This window comes from Mastacembelus armatus, chromosome 20, assembly GCF_900324485.2.
Source record: "Mastacembelus armatus chromosome 20, fMasArm1.2, whole genome shotgun sequence".
In the NCBI taxonomy this organism is placed as follows: domain Eukaryota; kingdom Metazoa; phylum Chordata; class Actinopteri; order Synbranchiformes; family Mastacembelidae; genus Mastacembelus; species Mastacembelus armatus.
Window position 1 is genome coordinate 5,149,934 of NC_046652.1, and position 21,480 is coordinate 5,171,413.

The following is a 21,480-nucleotide window of genomic DNA, read 5'->3' on the forward strand; positions in this document are numbered from 1 at the left end:
GCATGCACTTAAGCATTATTGAAAATGGTGTGTGCTGCGTTGACTTTATGCAGATGTCAGTGAGATGCAGATGGAGCGTAGGAAGGGAGTGAAAGTTCAAACTTATTGGACTCTATTGTAGGCAGAACCAGGCCACGGATGTTCCAAAAACATTGTTTGACTCTGAATGTGGGGATCTATTGTAGCATCAGCATTTCAGCTAGAGTCTCTAGAGGTTTAAGAGAGTTAAATACTGCTCTAGCAGATGTGAAGCATGTGCCCTTAATCATTTGTTGCATCTTTAGTACAAGATTGATTATAGCTACTTTAAGAATTAAATGTCTATATAAAAGCTTTGTTAGGTTAGGAGTTTTAAAAATATCCACTCTGGAGGTATTAAGTTTGAACAGTTTTCTATCCTTACTACCTGCAGTATTCTTCATCTCTATTCCTTCAACTGTTATGCATCACCCCTGCAGTACTTGAGGTGAGCCTTGTTCTGCTCTGGAAGATGAATGGGTGTAGTGTTACCATCTAACTAATCAGACTGTCTTTGAAGGGAGTTCAATAGCCCTGTCTGACCTCTTTTTGATCAATGTCGTTCTACTGCGTGCTTCTGTTAAGGCTGAGATTGTGGAGGAAGCAAAACACACATGCACACACGCGCACACACACACACACACACACACACACGCACGCACACACACACACACACACACACACACACACATCTACCCAGACATGCTATCGTGACACATGGGGTAAAGCTGTGTGTATGCAAATTTGTACATCCTGCAGTGTCACTGATATTCTGTAAGGGTAGCCCAGCACAACACCTGCAGTAGCACCATAAAACAACATACATACTCTATAGGTGCTCTATTGTCTACAGTTTTTCCATTTTTTATCAAGCCTCACAGTATAAAGTGTCTGTGTACTTCAGTGCTCACAATTTACTGAGCATAGTCTTTTGTGTTTGTTGCAAAACTGTGACACATTGATAATTTGATTTTTTTGAATACATGGGATAGCATTTTCAGAAAATCACTATTTAATATCATTCAAATTAAAATGTAATAACAGATTCAGTGCTCTCTTTTATAACTGGCTGCCTAATTTCAATGATTTTCAAGTCAGCACAGTGCTAAGATACAGTATTATAAAAGTGTTCCATAAATCATTTTATTTCTACATCAGCTAAGCCTCTGCCTCATTCCAAACATGCGTGTCAGGATTTACTCAGTTTACTCAGGAGTAGGACCCAATTGCAGAAAGCACATGGAGAGACAGAGCAGACTGATGTGAGGAATTACTGGGTAAAAGGGAGGGCACAGGCAAGAGGGAAAACACACTAGAGTGAACACAAAATGCTAACCTGGTAATGACAGGAGATGAGTCCAGCACTGTAGACACTAAGTTAATCCGGAGTGGTAGCAGATGTCCGATTTAACAGAGTCCAAACAAGAATCCAATGCAAGGGAAGAAATAACAAGGGCAGGAGAAACACATAGTAGCAACAAATCAGGATAATCCACTGAACAAGCAAAGACAAATGGCATAAGACACAATGCGATGAACCAGCAACTACAAACATAAAAACCGGGGTTTATATGCAGAAACAAAATATGCTAAGTAGACACATGCAGGCAATGAAAACGCTAAATGAGGAAGTTATACATAATAAGGGAGGACACAGTAGAAAATGAAACACTTCAAAACAAGAGTCCCAAGAGCTGGAAATAGGTGGAGGATGTGACAATGCTTCCAGATGGTCCTAAACACCCATTATCAACCTGGTGAGTGGGAGGGATCAGGAGGTGGGCCAGAGTGGGCAGGAGGGCTGGGAAACAAAGTCTGGAGTGGCCCACCAATATGTAGGCAGAAGAACACAGTCTCAGGAAACCAACCCCACAGGCAAACTAAAACCAGTGGAGTTTCTAGGGGTCAGCCTCAAAGTCAAACAGATGTTCTGGAGGACGACCTCAGAGGCACAAAGGAAACTGTGGCTTTTCAGATACGCAGCCTTGGAGGTAGACTGGGAGCTGAGGCTATTCTGGAGGGGAGCCCCAGAGATGAACTGGAAGCTTAGGCATTTCTGGTTGGCAGTAAACTCAGGCCTATCAAGTGGGTGGCCTCAAGAAAGGGTCCAACTGATATGAGGGTTTATTGGACATAGTCTGGGACAATTACATAAATAAAAAAACTGGTTTTATGCTGAAACAAAAGATGCTAACTAGACACACATGCAGGACGAGGCTAACTAAGAAAATAAACTTAGACACAATAAGGGAAGCTGCCAGAGAACAGGAAACACTTCAAACTAAGAGTCTCAAAAACCAGAAATGGGTGCAGGTCGCGACAATATTGTTCCCAGCAGAAAGACATTTGGTGTGGGATTTATTTACACTTCATGAAAGCATGACACAGAACCTGGGTGGCTGTCTCACTCCAGGAGCATGAAAGTGGACAATCTTGATTTAATATTGAATAAAATGTAGACAATGCAATAACTGCCAGCAGCATGGTGTCTCAAAAGGCATATAACTGTTTAGACATAATGAAATGTTGGTTATTGCTCAGACAAACACTAACACTGATTAATAATTAGGCCAGCCACTGCCAGCCAGTCAACCTGGAGTCAACCTAGTCTCACTTCAGTAATAGGCTTGGTGCTCATTTAGACTTTAACAGAGGGTTTTGATTATCTGTTCACCTTAGCAGTAAACTATACGAATCCCTGCTCCTTCTGGTGAATAGATACAGCATTACAGCCTTTTCGACAAATGTGATGTTAACAACACAATGAGTGAGGTCAGAATTTGTATGTGTGGGGGGGGGCGTGGGCAAGCACATGTCTTGTAAATGTCTATACTGTATATGCTGTCTCTCTCCCTCTCCCCAGGTGTATGCCTAACCACTGTGAACATGGTGGTCGATGTAAACAGATATGGGACAGTTTCAGCTGTACCTGTGATGGAAGAGGATACACTGGAGCCACGTGTCACACTTGTAAGTATGGGAATGTGTGCGCATGCAGTTTTGTGTTCCTTCCATCTGTTTTTTCCATAACATTAATGCCACTTTTCTGTGTTTCTTTGATTTGGCTTTCGTCTCTTCGCCTTTGAGTGATTAAGCTGTTTCTCCTTCCAAAGCCAATGCAATTCTCAGCATAGGGACAGATGAACTTTTGAAGTATTCAGAGGCAAGGCTTTTCAGGGTGCGTTGTGTGTTTTGTTCTGCTCTGAGAAGAGGCGACCCGACCAAAAGTACCAGCATACAAAAATGGCATATTCAAAAAGCCAAAAGAGCTTTTTTAAAGGCTTAAAATTTTAAGAATGTCATGCCTTCTCCCATATGCCACAGAAATGTTCTTTGTTGAGAGACGGAGAGAAAGCGACAGAGTGAGAGAGCCTAAATCAACAGATGTAATATAACCCCAGTATGAGAAAATTTGATACAGGAATACAATGAGAGAAAAAGGCATCCATTGTTGAGGATATAGTACTAAAAAGGTTCAGTCATCAGGATTAAGAGTTTGAATAATATCAGAAAGGAACTCAAGCATGACAATAAAAACAGAAAGATGATTAAAAGAATATGAGCATTAAGTTGAAAGATGCCACTGTGTAACCACATTATTCTATATATGCTAGTACTCATTTGAATCTGGGGACCAGCCAATGCAAGGCACAGTGGGTAAGTAATGTTTGCCCTCCCTTAATTGCCACAGTTGAATTGCTTTTGAGCAAAGCCTTTAAATTCAAACTCTTGCCTCATTGGGGATAGTCACTGGCCAAGAGTTGAAGCCATTTTTAAAAAATATGTTTTGTGTTTTTTTTAACAGTATAGTCTAAGAAGAAAAAGGTTGTTTAGGTCTTCACTTGGATGGATATAGGATAAAATAGGCATTTCATAGCCTAAAGAGTTAAATGAAAAAATAATTCAATGATGAATCATTAATGAAAATAGGCCAAAGGTTGGCACACATTTGTAGAATTGGTACAGCTGTTACTGTGACATACTTAAGCAAGGACAGTTCCACCAATTACCAGTTTTGTTCAACTTGTACAGTTTATGTTTTCTCAGTATGCAGCTGCATTGCTAAACTCCAGCACAATAGTCAACTTGTCATTGGATATGATGGAACAGACAAAAAGGACAGAAATAATGAGCTAACACCAACACAATGCAGGGAAGCGGGAAGGAACATTTTTATTTTGTCTTTTTAAACTCAGTGTTAAGCCAGTTTACACTCTCACCTCAATCAAAAAAGTTTTACTACAAGTCACACTCTCTCCTTTTAAGAGTAATTTCTCCTCCCCCCTCATCCCTGTCTGCTTGTGTGTAGACAAACATAACATCAATATTTTGTCAGATTGATTGCTAGAGTGTGTGAGACAAGACACTGCTCCTGGATAGAACTACATGAATCTGAATAGAAAAGGATGTACTATTTTGATCCATCTTTATATTATACAATTAATTAATTAATATTTGTTCATTATATAACAAGCTAAATGTAATCAAAATATAGTAAAAATATGAATATGGAAAACAAGAAAGGAAACAAGTGCAGTCTTTCCTGGGAAAAGTGTATTAGTATTTGTTGTCATAATGTTGACATGTTGTGTGCAGCATAAAAAGAGGTAAAGACCTCAGAACATAATGTTTTTCATTCTATTCCATATTTCATCCATCCAGCTGCAGTTCTTTTTTTTAAATCATCATAACATTTTAATGACTGATCAAAAATGGCAGAATCCTATTAACATTATTAGCACCCAACTTATGTTACGAGCTATTACTATGTTTGCCTAAACAAGATAACATTAGACTTTGCTAACTGTGAATGAATCTATAGTATTTTTCTTAGACTGCAAAAAGTATCACTTATTGAAAATAACCAAATATAGGAAATCACTAGCTCTATCTTGAAATGTCAATTGAAACATTGCCTTGAATTCTGTGTGGACCTACAGATCAGAAGGTTTGTTGCCGAGGAACTTAGATAATTGAATTGTTTCCTCTCAATATGCTCAACAACAATGTTTGCATACTGGATTTTGGTTGTTTCTTTAACACAAGTCATGACAGACCTGTTGTTGCAGCTGCACTTGACACTATGATTCCATGTGCGATTGTTATTGTTACTGCGTCTGTGTTCCTACTTATTCCTTTTTGTTTGAAGTCAGGCTACAGCATTTGTATGGCTATTGTGTTTCTGCCAGTATCCAGTACTTTTTAAATGTACAGTACAGTACAAACAAGTGCCTAGCCTGTCAATTGTGATATATTATCAATATTGCCAGTAATTAGCATTACAGCCTCACTGACCACTCATTGTTAGTCTTGTTTTTTCTCTGTTAAAGCTGCTCACTTTCCCCTTTTTTTCCTCTTTGTTTCATCCCTACTCCCAGCTATCTATGAGCCATCATGTGAAGCATATAAGCATTTGGGCAGGTCATCTGATACCTACTGGATTGACCCTGATGGCAGCGGACCCCTTGGCCCCTTTAAAGTAAACTGCAACATGACAGGTGTGTAGATGGGAGCACCTGTGATCACTGTGTATGTGTGTGAAGGTGTGCGCATGTGTATGTGTGCACACTCCACTGCTCTGTCTACCCCCAGTGACCTGTAAGTGAAGAAAGTGCTGCACCCCTACTCATTCTTAACCTCAGACAGCAGCGTGCTTAACCTGCCATATCTCTGGTTTCTATGGCAACACATGCAGCTACTGACATTTAACTCTGATGAGCAACCGGCACAGGCACATACACACTCAGGACAAAGATAGATGAAATGGACCTGTTACACAAACCTAAGAGTGCTTTTAATGGTCTAAGTGACACTTCTGTTACACACACACAAATTTGTTTTTACTCCTTGAGAGAACTTCACATTGATTTACATTAATTTCCTGGAGACTTACCTTAACCTTAAACCATAACATAAACCTAACCTCATCCTAAACTTAAACCTAGTTGTCTCTTTAAAATAAAATTATGCACACATGATGGACGGCAGGACCAGAATTTGGTCACCACAGTGCGAGTGTGTAAACAGGTTTGGGTCCCCACGGTGTGGGGAAAAATCTCCACAGTAGAATAAAAAGGTAGTGTGAAACAACAGAGCACTCAGGCGGCGCAAAGGCAAGACTTCTAATGAAATGTCACTGCACTCCGCTGGCAAGCCCCTTAGTCACGCTGAATAGCACACTTACACCTTACAAATGTTAAGATTCTCCTTCTCTTTCACATACACGTGCCTCACAGACCTGAAACACACACGTTCCCGGGCTCACAGTATGAATGAACAGGGAGCTGTTTAAGTTACTAGCTCATAACAGCAGAGAAGTGTCTCCTACCCTGGAGTCTCATAGCTGTAATTTAGATTACACAGAAAAAATGTCACTTCCTTGGCAGTTAAATTGATGTTTTTTTTTATTTGTATACATATATGTCAATAATTCAGGAAGTGACTATATCTAATGTGCAGTAAATGAATGTGTAATTGGTGTAAATTTAATTAAAATATTTATTTTCTCTAATATGCGTTACATGTTTGTGTGTATTTGTATATTTAGAGGACAAAGTATGGTCGACAGTTATGAACAACTTGCCACCTAAAACTACAGTGACTGGCTCCACTAGAGAAAGACGCACCATCCTACAGGTCAACTACAGTGCCTCTATGGACCAGGTAACGTGCACTCTGCATAGAAATAGGTTGTCTAGAGTAGCCTTTATAGTAGCATATGTATGTGTAAACCTATAAAAGATGTAATTCCATAAAGTAAAATGTATTTATTCTTATGTTAAAATATAATGAATAATTAATTAATTAAAACAGGTGGTAAAATAAGGGTTTATTTAAATTGGTGTTTTAGCTGTTTTATATTTTAATATTTTTAATTGGGCAGATAGTGTCACTGAATTATTGGATATTTTAGTTAGGTTTAAGTTCTCAAAAGTTTTAAATCCACCACCTGATGGCAGTTCTGAATTAGAAACAGGAGTTCTTCTCCCCTGCTGAACAGAGCCTGGGCCAAGTCTTGCTTTCCCTTCCTGAGTTGTCTGATTGATTGCTACAGCCTTCTTGAGGCCAACCAAAAGTCATCCTTTATAACCTTCCCAAACTCCTCCAACATTAACAACCACTGCTGCTGTAGCCCCTCTATCCCACCAGTACCCATCTGCTTCATCTGGAGACCATGCCCAAGAACAAGCCTCCTTCTTCAGCTCCTTCCCCACCAGTGAGCTTGCTGTCATGACAGGCTGGATGAGATTCGCCCTGAGATGCAGCAGACTCTAGACATTTCTATGCTTTCTTGACTGATACATCTCTTTAGTGTTGCATGGAGAACAGGGGGCTATGTGTATGGATTGGCAGACTGGGGTTGTGTCCATGTTTTCCACAAGAAGGCAAATATGTTTCCAGTGGATGTTGGCCCCACCAGGATTATCCCTTTTCTCCAATCCTGTTTATGTTTTTCGTGGACAAAATGTTAAGGCACCACCAGTCAGAGCAGAGTTTCTGATTTGAAGAACTCAAGACACTCCACTGTTTTTTGCAGATGACGTGATTCTAAGTGGCACTTTCAGAGGACAGAGACAGTACCTGTAGATTGGCTTAATCAGATTGATACCTCCAGCATGCACTGGGGTAGTTTGCAACTGAGTGTGAAATGGCAGAAATAAAAGTTCACCTCCAAGTCTGAGGCCATTGGAAAATGGAGGATTGCTCACCTCGCGTTTTGAGTAAGTTACTGTCAAATGTGAAGTAGTTCGAGTCAATGGATGTCTGGACTCTGTGGTAGGGTGTGTGGAGTCCCGACATCCTAAAACAGCTACTTCTCCTTCACATCAAAATACATTTAGATACATTTAGATTTGGGCATGTGATGTGGATGGAACTTTTCATTGGAGGTTTTGGGCATGTCCCACTGGTCTAAGGCATCAGAGTAGATCCAAATCACACTGAAGAAACTATATATGTCATGTAGTCTGCGAATGCCTGGAAAGAGCTGGAAGAGCTGGAAATGCCTGCTGGGAAGAAAAGAAGCCTGGACTACCTTACCAAACTGATGGACGCAGTTCAAACGCAATTTTTGGTTGAATTGTGGGACTATATTCTCAGACACCTCTGCATCCTACAATATACCAGCGTTTGCTACTATGTCAGGCTGCCTTGTTTGTATATCACAAACTCCTTCTTAGTCAAAACATAAAGGAATCGCAATGTAAGACTTTTACAAATCATTCACAATGATCTGCAGAGGACAGTAGTAGCACTTATGCGTGACAAATTGGCACTATGGATAAAAGAAGAACAAAATACCCCAAATTATTTCCACATACATTTTAAGCACTAGTTTTCCAAAGTCAAAACATATTTTCTTTTCTCCTAAAAATGCTTGGGAGGCCCTCCTATTAGTTCAATATTTATTCTTTCAAAATGATAATCTAATATAACAAATGTTTCATCTTATGTATCTTGCTGTGTTTCTGCTACATACAACTCAGATTACCTGAATTTGGTCCCTCACATGCAGGAGTCAATACCGTCATCTTTTCTAGTGAGTGGTTATAGATTGCAGTTGTCACTCTCAGTCAAAATCAAAATGGGAGTGAACTTTACAGGTCTCACCACTCCATTGAGGAGTGACAGCAGTTTTTACCTGCAAAGTGTACAAGATGCTATGTTCCAGAGATGACAGGGTTTGAGTACCATATTCTTGCTGTAATTATGCTCCCTCCTAATTTGTATGGATCACTTGGTCCATTTTCAGCTTCTCTAAATCACTGGGAAGTTTAATTTAAAACATTATAACGCACTTTGTTTCACTTTGTAGCTCAATAATTTGCTCCTACAAGAAAGTGACCTGTCTGGCTGAATAAGATAAAATAAAAACACATATCCATGCTTGTGTTTCCAGGTGACAGCCATCACCACCAGTGCAGAATACTGTGAGCAGCAAATTGCCTACAGCTGTCAAAAGTCCAGACTGCTCAACACTCCAGGTAAAGGCTATGGATGGCATCTTTATTCACCACTGATTCAAACACAAGTATACAGCACTGAGACAGATGGAATTGTTTGCTTTTTGTCACAGTCAGATTTTTGATGGTGTGTATATATTGGAGTACTATAGAAGAAAAATCCATATACATCAGTGGAGAAAAATAAAGAATGCAAGTGCTTCCATATGATGTCACTAAATAGTTCATCTGGTCTTCACCTATTGGAGATTTGGCTCAATATGTCACACAGTACCACCATCATAAAAACACCACATGTATATATTTTACAAAAACATAGTTCTATCACTGTATTTTAATCTCAGAGTGTGCGTCCTGTTTTTAGCAGCACTGGAATTTTGAACGAAGGCATTGAAACAGACATTGGAAATTAGATGTGGCCTGGCTTGACTCATGCTGTCACATAGATTACAAAGGATTATATTCATTTGCATTAGATTTGTTTGGACTTTAGTCAGTTTGGTTGTACTATACTTGAATAAGACCGGGTAGGGTTTTGTGTCAGTTTTGTTTAGATTAGTTAGCCTGGCTTATGTAGTGATTGAGTTGTGTGAAGTTTGCCCTAGATTATCTACATCTAATTGGTGTTATAGTTGGGTTTAGTGGTGTTAAACAGGGTTCTGAATGGTTTTTAGGCAGTAGAGAGAAGGGCTTACAGCTGTGTAGCTGCCACTGGTGATAACAAGCAGCAGCATTTTCCTTGTCTGAGTAAAATCTGGTATTTTATTGGATATGTTGTTTGAAGACAACAGCTCTGTGTAGTTGTGCATTTGTGCATAACTTTTGTGTCTTTTGTGTAGACAAAATTGAATTACTAATTAATAACAGCATTCGAGTACATTTTGTGTGTTACAACCCTTGCCCCTTGTGTAATAAAGTGAGGACTGACCAGAATGTCTGGACTTCTTTAAGATGTCCTCATTTTGACTCCAAAGCCTAAAGTAGTCATCAGAAAATGTAGCCATACAATCATACGTGGTACACGCAAACTGACCTTAGCTAAAAGCTTGATGAAGAAAAGGTATTCCAAGCAGACAGAAAGAGGGTGAGAGAGCAAGGGATGATAAATGGCAGGAGAAGGATGGTTTTATGTCTGTTTTTGTGCTTCTCTGTCCATGATTAACTGAGTAGTATTAAGCAAATATTGGTTAGTATTAGTAATAGTATTAGTGCAGCAGACCAAAACCTTGCAATGAATCACCACTGCTCTAAGAGATGGAACCTACATCTACAAATAATGGTGTGCACCCAGACATACAAATATACACTATTAATATTCTCTTTTTTTACTCTAAAGCAAAAGTCTGTCGAGTGGTCCTCACTCCACCAAGCACACACACTGTCAGTCCTTCATTAACTAGTTAGCTCCTAATTCACTACCTTGCCAGTTAGGGAAATCCAATTATGAGTCTAGAATGAGTCAGAAAGTAGCACCAGGAAAAATCATTTACCCCAAAATATGCATCATAAATTAGCTGTCAGCTTTGATCAGATTGCACTGTCAACAGCATTTCTGCTGTGAACCACTCACATACACACACACACACACACAGGCACACGCACAGTTTTGCACACTGGCACACACTTGCTGCTCTTCCACTTCGACTTTTTTCCCATCCAGATCTCATCTATTACACTAGGGCTGGCATTTTGGAGCTAAATGAACCGTTAAATGGGAATTATATTCTGCCACCAGTGACACTCCTAATTTGGAACTTCGGTAGTAATTGTCCTAATTGTTTGACCCCTTCCTCACTTCTTTCACATATTCTCTTCTTTTATCATCTTTTAACACCTCTCTCACTCAGATACTCTACACCTGCAAACACACACAGCTTGTCCCTGTCCAACATCCATTCATTTCCATGATAGGTAGATAAAATAATGGGAGAGCTTGATGCTGATGGATGCAGCCGCACACAGAGACAAAGACACCATTCAGAGAGCCACACACTCAGGTAATATTTTCTTTTTCTCTCTGCTCTATTTTCTCCTTCAAATCCACTGCTCATCTTCAGTATTCACATTTAGAAGTTTCTGAACATTTCCATATTTACCTCCCCTATTATATCATTGTTATCTTTATGTATTTATTTTTTTCATTTCACCTGCTGTCCATTCAGCACCTCCAATTTTGTTTATCTCATTTTTCTCCAACCTATGTCTCTGCCCTTGTCTTCTTACTTACGCTCTTGAACACTATTTAAACTAGTATTTTAGAGGATTTATTAATTAATTAATACCTTTTGCTAATGATTTAACCTAATTTCTTTCTGCAAGTCCATTCTGAGGCTTGAAGTGACCAGTAACAGCTTTTCTAATAGGTATATAATCATATATCAATATATCTAAAAGCTAACAAACTACACCTTTGCCTAAAAATAAACTTAGATTAGAGCAACCCTATTGCCACACAAGAATGTAGCTAGATAGATAGAGAGACAGACTGACAGACAAACAGAGCACCATTATGTCCAGGTGGTGCAACTAATAAATGTGTGTTGTGATGCCCAAGTAGCAACAGCAGAGATTTCCTGCAGTGAAAATGCCTTTAAATGAGGCCCTTGAATCCAGAAGGCTCTCTGGGGGCTGTAACCCATGACTCTCCTGATCCACAATGACTGTCCAAACACCCTGTGAGATAGACACTGATGTAATAGTACCTTTGTGTCAAGGGGCCCAAGATACAAAGCACTGGTTAAGCCTCCTCAACCCTTCAGTTCTGTAAAACAGATGTGTGAAGTGCAAATGGAGGCATTAAGATGCCTCTGGCTCTTATTGGTTAATAGCAGGGGGTGAAAAGCAGAACAGCTCCAGACTGGGGCTGCAATAATAGGCCTCTCTCACTTAAGGAACTTACTAACCTGTAGCAACCTTGTACATCTTGTTCCAGGTTGTGCTTTTGTTTTTACTGACATCCATCTGCTTTGGAGTCTAGCTTCAGGAGCTACATTTTGGCACCACACAGCAGGTAGTAGTAAATCAAGCTCATTTCTAGAGCAGAATTCTGAAACAGCACTCTTGTGTTCTGACTAGGCTTGATCACCCTTACAGTCAGACCCAACTCATTCAAATTTAGCCCAGAATGTATCAGGTCCCAAGAGACAGATGCTCTGAGTGTGTATAAAAAAATCTATCTGTGCACCCTTGACGCAAAGATTCTGTGCAATGAAAGAAAGAAACGAAAGAGCTACACTTGTTCTAATCAGTACCCGAGCTATGAAGCTGAAGGTGGGCATTGCGTACAGCAGTCTTTGTGGCTTCTAGTATGGCCTCTGAAAGCATTACCCAATAGAAACTAATTGGTTTCACTGCAAACTGAATCTTGTAACCCTTGGCAATGGTTGTAAGCACCAATGAGGTGAACTGCACATGCATACCACTCTTGCACATTGACAGTCAAGGGACCCAGAGACTCAAGGCTGAAAACTAGAACAGGTGTTTCCGTTGATAGTAACATTTTTTTTTTTCTTTTTTCTGACTGAAACACTATAGCATTGAGTGGCCTCCTTATAGAAAACCTATTAAAAGGGTCACAAGTGAAAATCCTTTCTTCTTTTTCTGCTGGGATGGCAGGACTGGAATATAAGGGTGGCACCTGTCTCAGGGAAGCTCAGTGTAGTGATATTTTAAGGGCTGACTGCTGAGTCTCTCCTGCCAATAACAACAGCTCCTGAATCATCTGCCTCTTTTTCCCATCTGAGGGCAAGATGGGATACAGAGACAGAGGCAGCATAGTTTGATGTGGCAGCAGGAGTTGCAGTGCCACAATGAAAGTTGCCAACTGCACCAAGGCCTGAAATATGGAGCTCTTGCTGCCTTAACTTCAAAACTTGGGTGGTAGTTTGGTGACTGGCAAGATTTCCTCAGGTCATAAGCCTGCTGCATAGAGATAACAACATCCCTAGACAGACTGGAGATATTCAACCACAGGTATTTTTTCCATGCCAAGACCACACCTATGACTCAGGCAAATGATTGGAACTCTTATCCAAGAGGTGCCTCATCTTCTGGAAAACATCACGCTGATAACAGCATAACCATGTTCAGGTTTTTAAATAACTGGGTGGCTGACTTGTATAGCTTTTGCTACACAGAGGCAATGAAGCATTACATCTTGCCAAGGCAAGTGTGTGATGATGGTTGGGCTGGAAATGCTATGCTACCAGGTGCTGTCCCACTGGTGGGTTTGGCAAGTCCCTTAAAGGTATAGTTGGAAATACTGGAAAAAATTAACTAATGTTTACATTGGGCTAATATAGACAGAACATTAGAGAATAAAGGAAAATAAATACACAAAAAAAATTAAACTGATTTGTCCAGCAGAAATCCACCCACTATGGCGTTTTTAGGTCCTTTTGCTCAGTCAGGTGTCACCATATTTAAAAAGCCACATCGATATTAATTCTGATTTTAGTTCTTAAAGAATCCAACTTCTTTTTAGTTGCACCACTCTTGAATATAGTCTTCCGTCTGCAAATGAAAGCTGCTGTGAGTACCATCTCTGCCATAGCTTACTAGCTGTACTGTAGCTGTAAAAACACATAGTGAGTGCATGAAAATTAGGTTAACATGCAGGTAGGCTGTCCAATGGTTTTGTTGGTCAGGCGTTTTTATTTTAACAGATTTGATAGACTTTTTTTCGTAATGTTGCACCTTTAAGCCAGGGCAGCCTATTGAGGGAAAATGAGAAGATGTGATCTTTCCCTTGTATAAAATCCCTTTTCTTACTTATAATACTGCAATGTAGGCTAATTGAGTCCAAACTGGCTGTCGCCTGCTTGGAGACCTATTTCAAGGATGAGCTTCGCCATTGAGAGAGTTGCTAGACTATGACACACAGAATCCAGAAGCTATAAAAATGGGGCATTGTCTACATTCCCCCAGCATATGTTAATAACCACGATTGGCTCATGTCAGCAGAAACACAGGTCAGACTTTGCGCCTGATGCAATGGGAAAGCAACACTATAGGATCCTGGTCAACGTGAAGTTGCAATCAATGCCTGGGCATATTTTACACCCAGTGGTGAAGCCTGAAACTTTTCCAAAATGCTGAATCCATAACTAGGCAGGCAAGGGCAGGACAGGACATCCCTACCCTTGCTGCCATCTCTTCTCCCCTGAGTGACAGTCAACATTGAACCTGACAAGAAAAACAATCTTTAGCTACCTTATACCTCAATATACTGCATTTGCTTGTTAGCTGGAAGGTAGTTAGGAGCTAGTCCATGTAAGTCAGCTGATTGGCCTGTCCCCAACAGACATGGTGGTAGTAGAGCTTCCAGTGTTGGCCAAGCCAGAGGGTCCTTCCCATTGTGAGATAGAGAGTAAAGTCTGAAAGAAAGTTTTGATCTCCTGCAGGAACAACAGAACACATTTTTTGTCTAAGTAATACGTGTCATTACTTTCTTATCTCATGGTCTGATAAGTTATGATGAAAAATTACCTTATGGGAAATGACAGACAGTTTTTATACCCCTGATACTTCAAACGTCTCAGTAGAGCCATCAACCAAAAAGCCACCTCTTTCACTTTTTTGCTTTCTATCTGCCGTGCAGATACTGTCACATTTGCATATGCATAGTGCAAATATTCACATAATTCAAAGCTTTTGGCTTTTTGTTAATTTAAAAAAAAAAAACATTTCTTTTTTACTTTTTTATTTGTCAAACTTGCTTGAAGCAGTTGATAAAATCATTTACAGCATGCAAACCACTGAAGAGAAAAATGAAAAATGTTTCCATCAAATAAATGAGCTAATTAATCCAGTGAACTGTACTTCAGTAAAACATAAGTGTCTAATATATAGGCCTACCCTTTTAGAGGCTATATTTAAATGCACATTTTCTGCTTATATGAATAAGATAAATCACTGGCAAAGCTATCATCTGGCATTCCTGAATGTTAATTACATTTTTTTCTGATTTACCTTTTTATAATTGGATGATGGACCTATAATGGGTTTTAGTTAAAAAATCTCTAACAGAGAAAGTGCAGTTAAGTGTATATTAAGGGAATTAATTGCAATCTTTCTTATCATTAACCAAGTTACACATGAAAGAATTTTCTCACACAAAATATTATCTGAATAATATAATAGTGTCATCCTTTAACGGAGCAGTCAGTACAATTTTGTTTTGAAGTTAAAACTAACAGTGACAGCAAAATTTGGTTACAGAGATAATAATCTGACCAGTCTAAAATGAGATAGCTGGAAGTGTGGTAGCTCTTTTCTATCTGGAAAGGAAAGCTTTGACACTATCAACAACATTCAATTAATCTGGAGTGATGCCATAAAGTTACAGTTGCCAATGCCATTATTTAAGGTCTTTATCACATTATTTTGTTATGTTAGGATAATTACTGGCTTTTAAACTGTAAGCAACATCTAAAGAGGAGTTATAATTAGGTCATAAGGCATGCAGCCAGATCCAACAGCTGGATGCAAAGAGGAGAAACAGGTTTACAGACAGGAGAAAAATAGGAGAAAGTTAAAAAGAAAGAAGGTGGAACAGAAGGAACAACTGTAACTCATTTTTTTCTGTTAAGAAAGCTGTCAACACACTTTAAACCCAGGTTCAGTGAAAGCAGTGTGCTGTGGCAACTACTGATCTTGATATCAGGGTCTGACAAGTACATGATATGTACTGTAGTTCACCCAGTGAAAAAGGATGGACTTTATACAGGAGTAACAGACTGACCGCAAGAGTTGTGAACAATACCCAAAGAATTAGGCATGAACAGTTTGTGATCTGATTTTATTAGGTTTTCCTCAGCCAATAACCATTCTGTTGAGAAACACAGGTTAGAAATTAGTCTATGTTGTAAAAATGGTGCAAGAGACAAAGAAAGAGCAAGAAAGTGAGGGACAAAGAGCCTGAAGATAGTGGTGGCCAGAGATGAGAGATGACTGTGGTTCAGAATAATGAAGCTATGTGTATGCATGGCGTTGTTAGAGTCCATTCCGTGGGCACTTCTGGTCTCAATTATTGCCTCACACATTACAACAAGCCAGCCACAGTAATATGGCAAACACACACACATGCTCACAGGTCTGGTTAACATCACTTGTTTATTTTTTTCTTTCATCTGTGGCCTTTAATGTTCATCATTAACCTTTACAAATGCAGCTGTGAGAGACAATTGGTTTTCTCTTTTCTTTCCCCTTTAGCTTTTGCTCTAAAGCATTTGTCTTTCACCGCAAAAATAAATAAATACATAAATAAATAATAGATACCAATAATGTTGCATTGCTGTGAAATGTGAACGAGGCTATCTGACATCCAGCTGAACTGCAGACGTTTGTCCTTAATTATGTTTTATTGAAAAATAGCCAGTCCTTAACTATAAATGAGTGCTGGAATGAGTGCTGCTCAACTCTCTGCAGTTGCATGACTACCTTGGTTTTTGATTTTATGCCTTCAGTTATTTTACTGCTGTTGAATAAAATAACAACATGCTCATTAGAGGTTTTGTTGATGTTATTTGACAGGCTAGGATTGTGTCATTATTAATTTAAAAAAAAAAAAAAAAACTTTAAACTTCATGTATTATCACTTTTTATTAGTCCATTGTGCCCACACACTGCTCGGTTGTGCCACGTCTTTCATTACCCAACTAATGTTCTGGTTGCAGTGTCATTAATTTGTGAAAGCACTTGAGGCAGGAAGCAAGTCAGGGATTGAGAGAGAACAAGAGCTAATATATCGAAAGAATAAAGAACGGAGAACTATCACCTCAGGCCTCTCTTTCGCTCTTCCCATCACTGCAGTGTCTGCCTTTTTTTATTCTTCTTTTTCATGCCCCCTGTAGACAAGATGCTAATTAATGTTTAATTATCCTCTGTCTTTCTCTCCTTTAAATGCACTGATGAGAATCCATCTCCCTTCAAGGTTGCTGGTAGTTTTTTGGCCCTCACCCATTATGGGCAGGGGCACAGGAACTAGGGTGTTCACTCGGTTGATAAGAGGCACTCAGGGCTGACATGTAAAGTTAGCCTTTATATAGCAGAGCAAATTAATGGATGAAATCAGCCTGAAACCTTTCTCTAGCATTTCAGATGGGTTAGAACAGGACACTTAAAGACATCTGTAGTGGTGATAGTACAAGGTCTGCTAATAGGAAACAGCAGGGTTGTGTGTATGTGGGTTGGTGGACACACAAGTTAGTTCTTTGTGTGTGACAAAGTGGTATTTAGTGAAAGAAACTGTACAAGAAATAGAGCAACAAATTGTGATCTGTCACAGAGGGGCCCAAATCATTTGCATCCTGTAATGTTGCTGTTGCCTTGGTAATGCGCCATTGCCTTGGATAATGCCGTCATATGTTGTGTTGACAGAGTCATGTGTCTTATCCCACCCTATGTCTTTCTACCTGCTTACCACACTTACAGCTTATAGCCACATAGGTGGTGGTGTCGATGGAAAAAGAGTATGACACTTTACAGTACATTAAACTGGAGTAATAAGGTGTTTGCAAGGGCAGCATCCTTCGTTCTTTTATTTTATACCTTGCCTTCTTTCTGTATTTCTTGTTTCACTCTCTCAGTTTGTTGTTTTGTCTGACTCTGTCTCTTAGTCACACAAATTCATGAGTGTCCCATGGGTTGTGGAGTTTTTGTTTGCACATGGGATCTCCCATTTGATCGGTGGCCAGAGTGTGTAACTGTGTGTAACTCTGCGTCTGTCTGAACTCCATCTGTGGATGGCGGGTGTACGTGGTGTAACTGTTTGTACAGACACCACCAGCTGCTAGTAAAGCTTTTGGTGCGGGCTTGTGCATGTATTTGTGTATTTGTATAGTTTTCAAAGTTTGTATGTCTCTCTCAATCAGTACTTGTGAATGTTTGCATGTGTGTGTGCCTATTGGCACTGCTATAGAGTGAGCTGTGAGTGCCTGCTGTCCACTGGCTCTAGCATTCCCCAAGAATGATAAATACTCTCTTCTCCCCATCAACCCGCTGCTGGCCGGAGAAGACAAATTCTGTTGTAACACGAGTAGACAAAACATAACCATCACTGGCATTACCAGAGCATTTGTACATATTGTACAAATGTACATGCATTTGTTTGAATTAAAGGTGTAATGTGTGTAATATTTTGAGTGATCTATTAGCAGAAATGAGACATAGTGTTAATAAATATATTATCATTTTAGTGTAATCACAGGAAAATCCAACTGATGTATTTTTTTGAACAGTTATTTCTAAACCGATTTTGAATGCTAGTATTTGCATAACTAGACTAAACTCAGATTGATGAGTTACCCAGCCACAGAAGAATGTTAGTAATCTGGAAATGATGTAAAATATTCTAATAAGGCTGTTGTGCTTTTTACACATTCTCATACGGTAGTCAGCTCAAAAAATAAAACCACTGGCTGGTAAAGTGACTAACTTTGATTATCTGATTACAATGGCACTGTCAAGGAGTGAGATATATTAAGCTGGAGGGAATAAGCAGGAACATATAGTGTAAGAATCCAAGTGACTTTGACATGGACCAAATTGTGATGGTTAGATGACTGGGTCAGAGCATCTCCAAAAACAGCTGGTGTGGTGTGTTCCAAATGCAGTGGTCAGTATCAACTAAAGGTGGTCCAGTGAAGGAAAAACAATAAATTGGCACCAGTATCATGGTCACCCAAGGCTCACTGATGCTTGTATGGAGTAATGGCTAGGCCGTCTGGTCCAATCCCACAGAAGAGTTCCTGTAGCTTTGACATACCGTATATGTGTCAGAACACACAGTGCATACCGACACTATCAAACGTTTCCTTCAGAGGACCAGAGTTGTTTTGGAAGCACCTGCGGGTGAGTTTAGTGTTGTGGCTGATCATTTGAGTATTTTTTACTTGAGAAGAATCTGATTTATCAGCTGCATCTGGTGTCACCTAAAGGTAATGCGCTCTTTCAAGGAGCAGCCAAAAATGCAATTGCATGGGCCTTGTCTTATTAGAGGTGAAGTGGGTCATGCTCAAAAGTAAACATAGACTCTGAAGTCCTTAGTTGCTCTTGTAACACCCAAAATGTTTCGTGTTGAGGTTCATTGATTGTCAAAATACAACCTCTTTTAGGTAAGTATTGTCAGGTGCACATAATGAAAGCTACATTAGAGTATTTTCACTGACATGGTAGATTTTTAAAAACAGTTGCACAGAGTAAAGCTTGATTTATTTTTTTATTTGTTATTTTTTTCTGATTGAACTCTGTGTTTTTGTCAAATCAGACGTGTCTAATTTTCAGTATTCTTTATAGTCTGTGTCCTTAATTTAACTTTTAAATCCATAATTCATCAAAAGTGGAGGAACATTATTAATACCCAGGCCTAATTTAATGTAATATAATCTTACTCTTCAGAAATGAAATTACAATTTTAATTTGTAGCTTTTGTGTCTTTGATATTAAATTTAAAATCGGGGTAGCAAGTTTTCTACACATTTTTGTAAAAGTTGTTTTCAAAGAAGTAACATAATGACACCAGTATTATACATATCATATTTATGCATGAATCCTTAACATACAGTCAAATTAAATGTTGGACTGTCCTAAACACACTGATATTTCAATATGCTACACATCACACCTCTGATTACAGGCTTTTCCTTTAGAGGAGGTTCAAACAGCACATCTAGACTAGTGTTTCCTGCCTCTTTTCAGCCAAAATTAGACATCAGTCAATATAAAGAGCCTACAAGGGAGTCCATTATCCATACACAAAAGGCAGTACTCAGCACTGCATTGTGAACAATTTGCTAATGGTTTTGTTACTGCCTTTGTGTGCATTACAATTCAGCATAAGACATTTAACTTGTTAATGCTCTTCTGGGACTGAAGTAAAGGCAGTGCAGGTGAGTTATAGGAGTGATGACACTATGTTTTTCACTTCATATTTTAGTTGCAAGAGTATAAGCTACACAAAGCTGGAGCTATAAAAAGAGTAGAAATTCTGAGAAAATAAGGATCTTTTTATTACTTCTCTACTTATATTATTTTGTTTTGTAGTTTCTCTTTTTTTCTTTTCCCATGTCATCTGTCTTCCACAGATTTATGTATTTATTTTTTCTCATCTCTTCTCTGAAATGCTCATTGCTAAAGGTTGAGCTTAAGGCAGTACTTTTACAAAGGCAACACACACAAATACAATACAACACTGGCTTCATGTCTTTAAAGACAAACCCCTATGTTGACTGTGTTGATGATGGTATGTGTGCATTTCTGTGCCCACATACATTCTAGCTGATGCACCACATATATTAAAGATTTTAATGTATTCATTACATTCAATGTCAGTACATCTGGAAAGGAACGTGTGTGCATGTCTGTGAAGGTGTTTTCACTTATGTGCGTGTGGGTGTGTAGTGGTTATTATCAGTGTGAGTGCATCCCCTGTGGGTGACCATGCTCCTAACACTGGAGACTGCAGTGGAGATAGTTGTTAGACAGCAGCATTAAACTCCTGAGTCTCCTGAGACAAAAGGAAAACATGGTGAACAGTCAGGTGGGAGCTGTTCCTGAAGTAAGCATAGTGGGTGATGGTGAAGTGAATGTGACAACTTATTGATCTCTTTTGGGAAATTCTCATTCTCACAGCTCTAGGGGTTTATTATGCTACTCAATGCCCTAAGTTTTTGAATATTTCGTTGTTTGTCTTGTTACCTCTTGTGGGAATACAATATACACAAATTCATATTTGTCTTCCAAGAGCATTTTTAAATCATACATTGTAAGTCAGTTTATCCACAGACCTGACCTTTTAAAATAACACACACACACACACACACACACACACACGCACACACACACATGAAATATCATTAACTGGATTTAATGATGTAACACTAGCTAGGTTGTCTTTGTTTTTTTAGGTCAGAAAGTACATATTTGTGTACTTTGCAGTGACATTAAGTCTCCCTCTACCCTCAAATTCAAAACAAGCAGTACTTTTAAAGCTAGGCAGAAATAGAGACTTTATTTATTTTGCATTTTAGTTTTCAGTGGCATTTACCCTGTCCTTGGCTCACTTGTCACTGTTCATATACTGAGCACAAGCTGGGCTGCAATTGCAAAAGAAGATAATTCCGACAACTGGATGTTATCACACCACTCAATAGCCCATTATCACTTGTGATCAGACCATTTTTATGGCTCAGCAAGACCCTTCTCCTCACTGATAAAAAAATTTAAAAAAAAGCACATCTTTCACACTGTCAATACTGGCACGTAAAATAAAATAAAAATCCAAACTCAGCAATTCTTCTGTTTCTCCTTCCATAACAGATTATCTCAGATACTTCTTCATCTCCATATTTATGCAAGAAAGACAGACTGCTGAATTGAAAAGATTTTATTGATATCAATACTATTATTGATTCTTCTTATTGGTTCGATTCTGTATTGATTTCTGATCAGTTTTCTGTATATCCACAGATTTGAAGCATCAATGCAGCTGTTATATTAT

At 39.0% G+C, this 21,480-nt stretch overlaps 1 protein-coding gene across 1 annotated transcript in view; it reads left to right on the forward strand.

Annotated features, from left to right (window-relative positions):
• cntnap2a (contactin associated protein 2a) overlaps positions 1 to 21,480 on the forward strand; it is a 333,364-nt gene that overhangs the window by 213,391 nt on the left and 98,493 nt on the right. The window contains exons 12-15 of the mRNA XM_026292263.2: positions 2,882 to 2,988; positions 5,397 to 5,516; positions 6,566 to 6,681; positions 8,918 to 9,002. Of these exons, the coding sequence (XP_026148048.1) occupies positions 2,882 to 2,988; positions 5,397 to 5,516; positions 6,566 to 6,681; positions 8,918 to 9,002 (428 nt within the window). The remainder of the gene's footprint in view (positions 1 to 2,881; positions 2,989 to 5,396; positions 5,517 to 6,565; positions 6,682 to 8,917; positions 9,003 to 21,480) is intronic.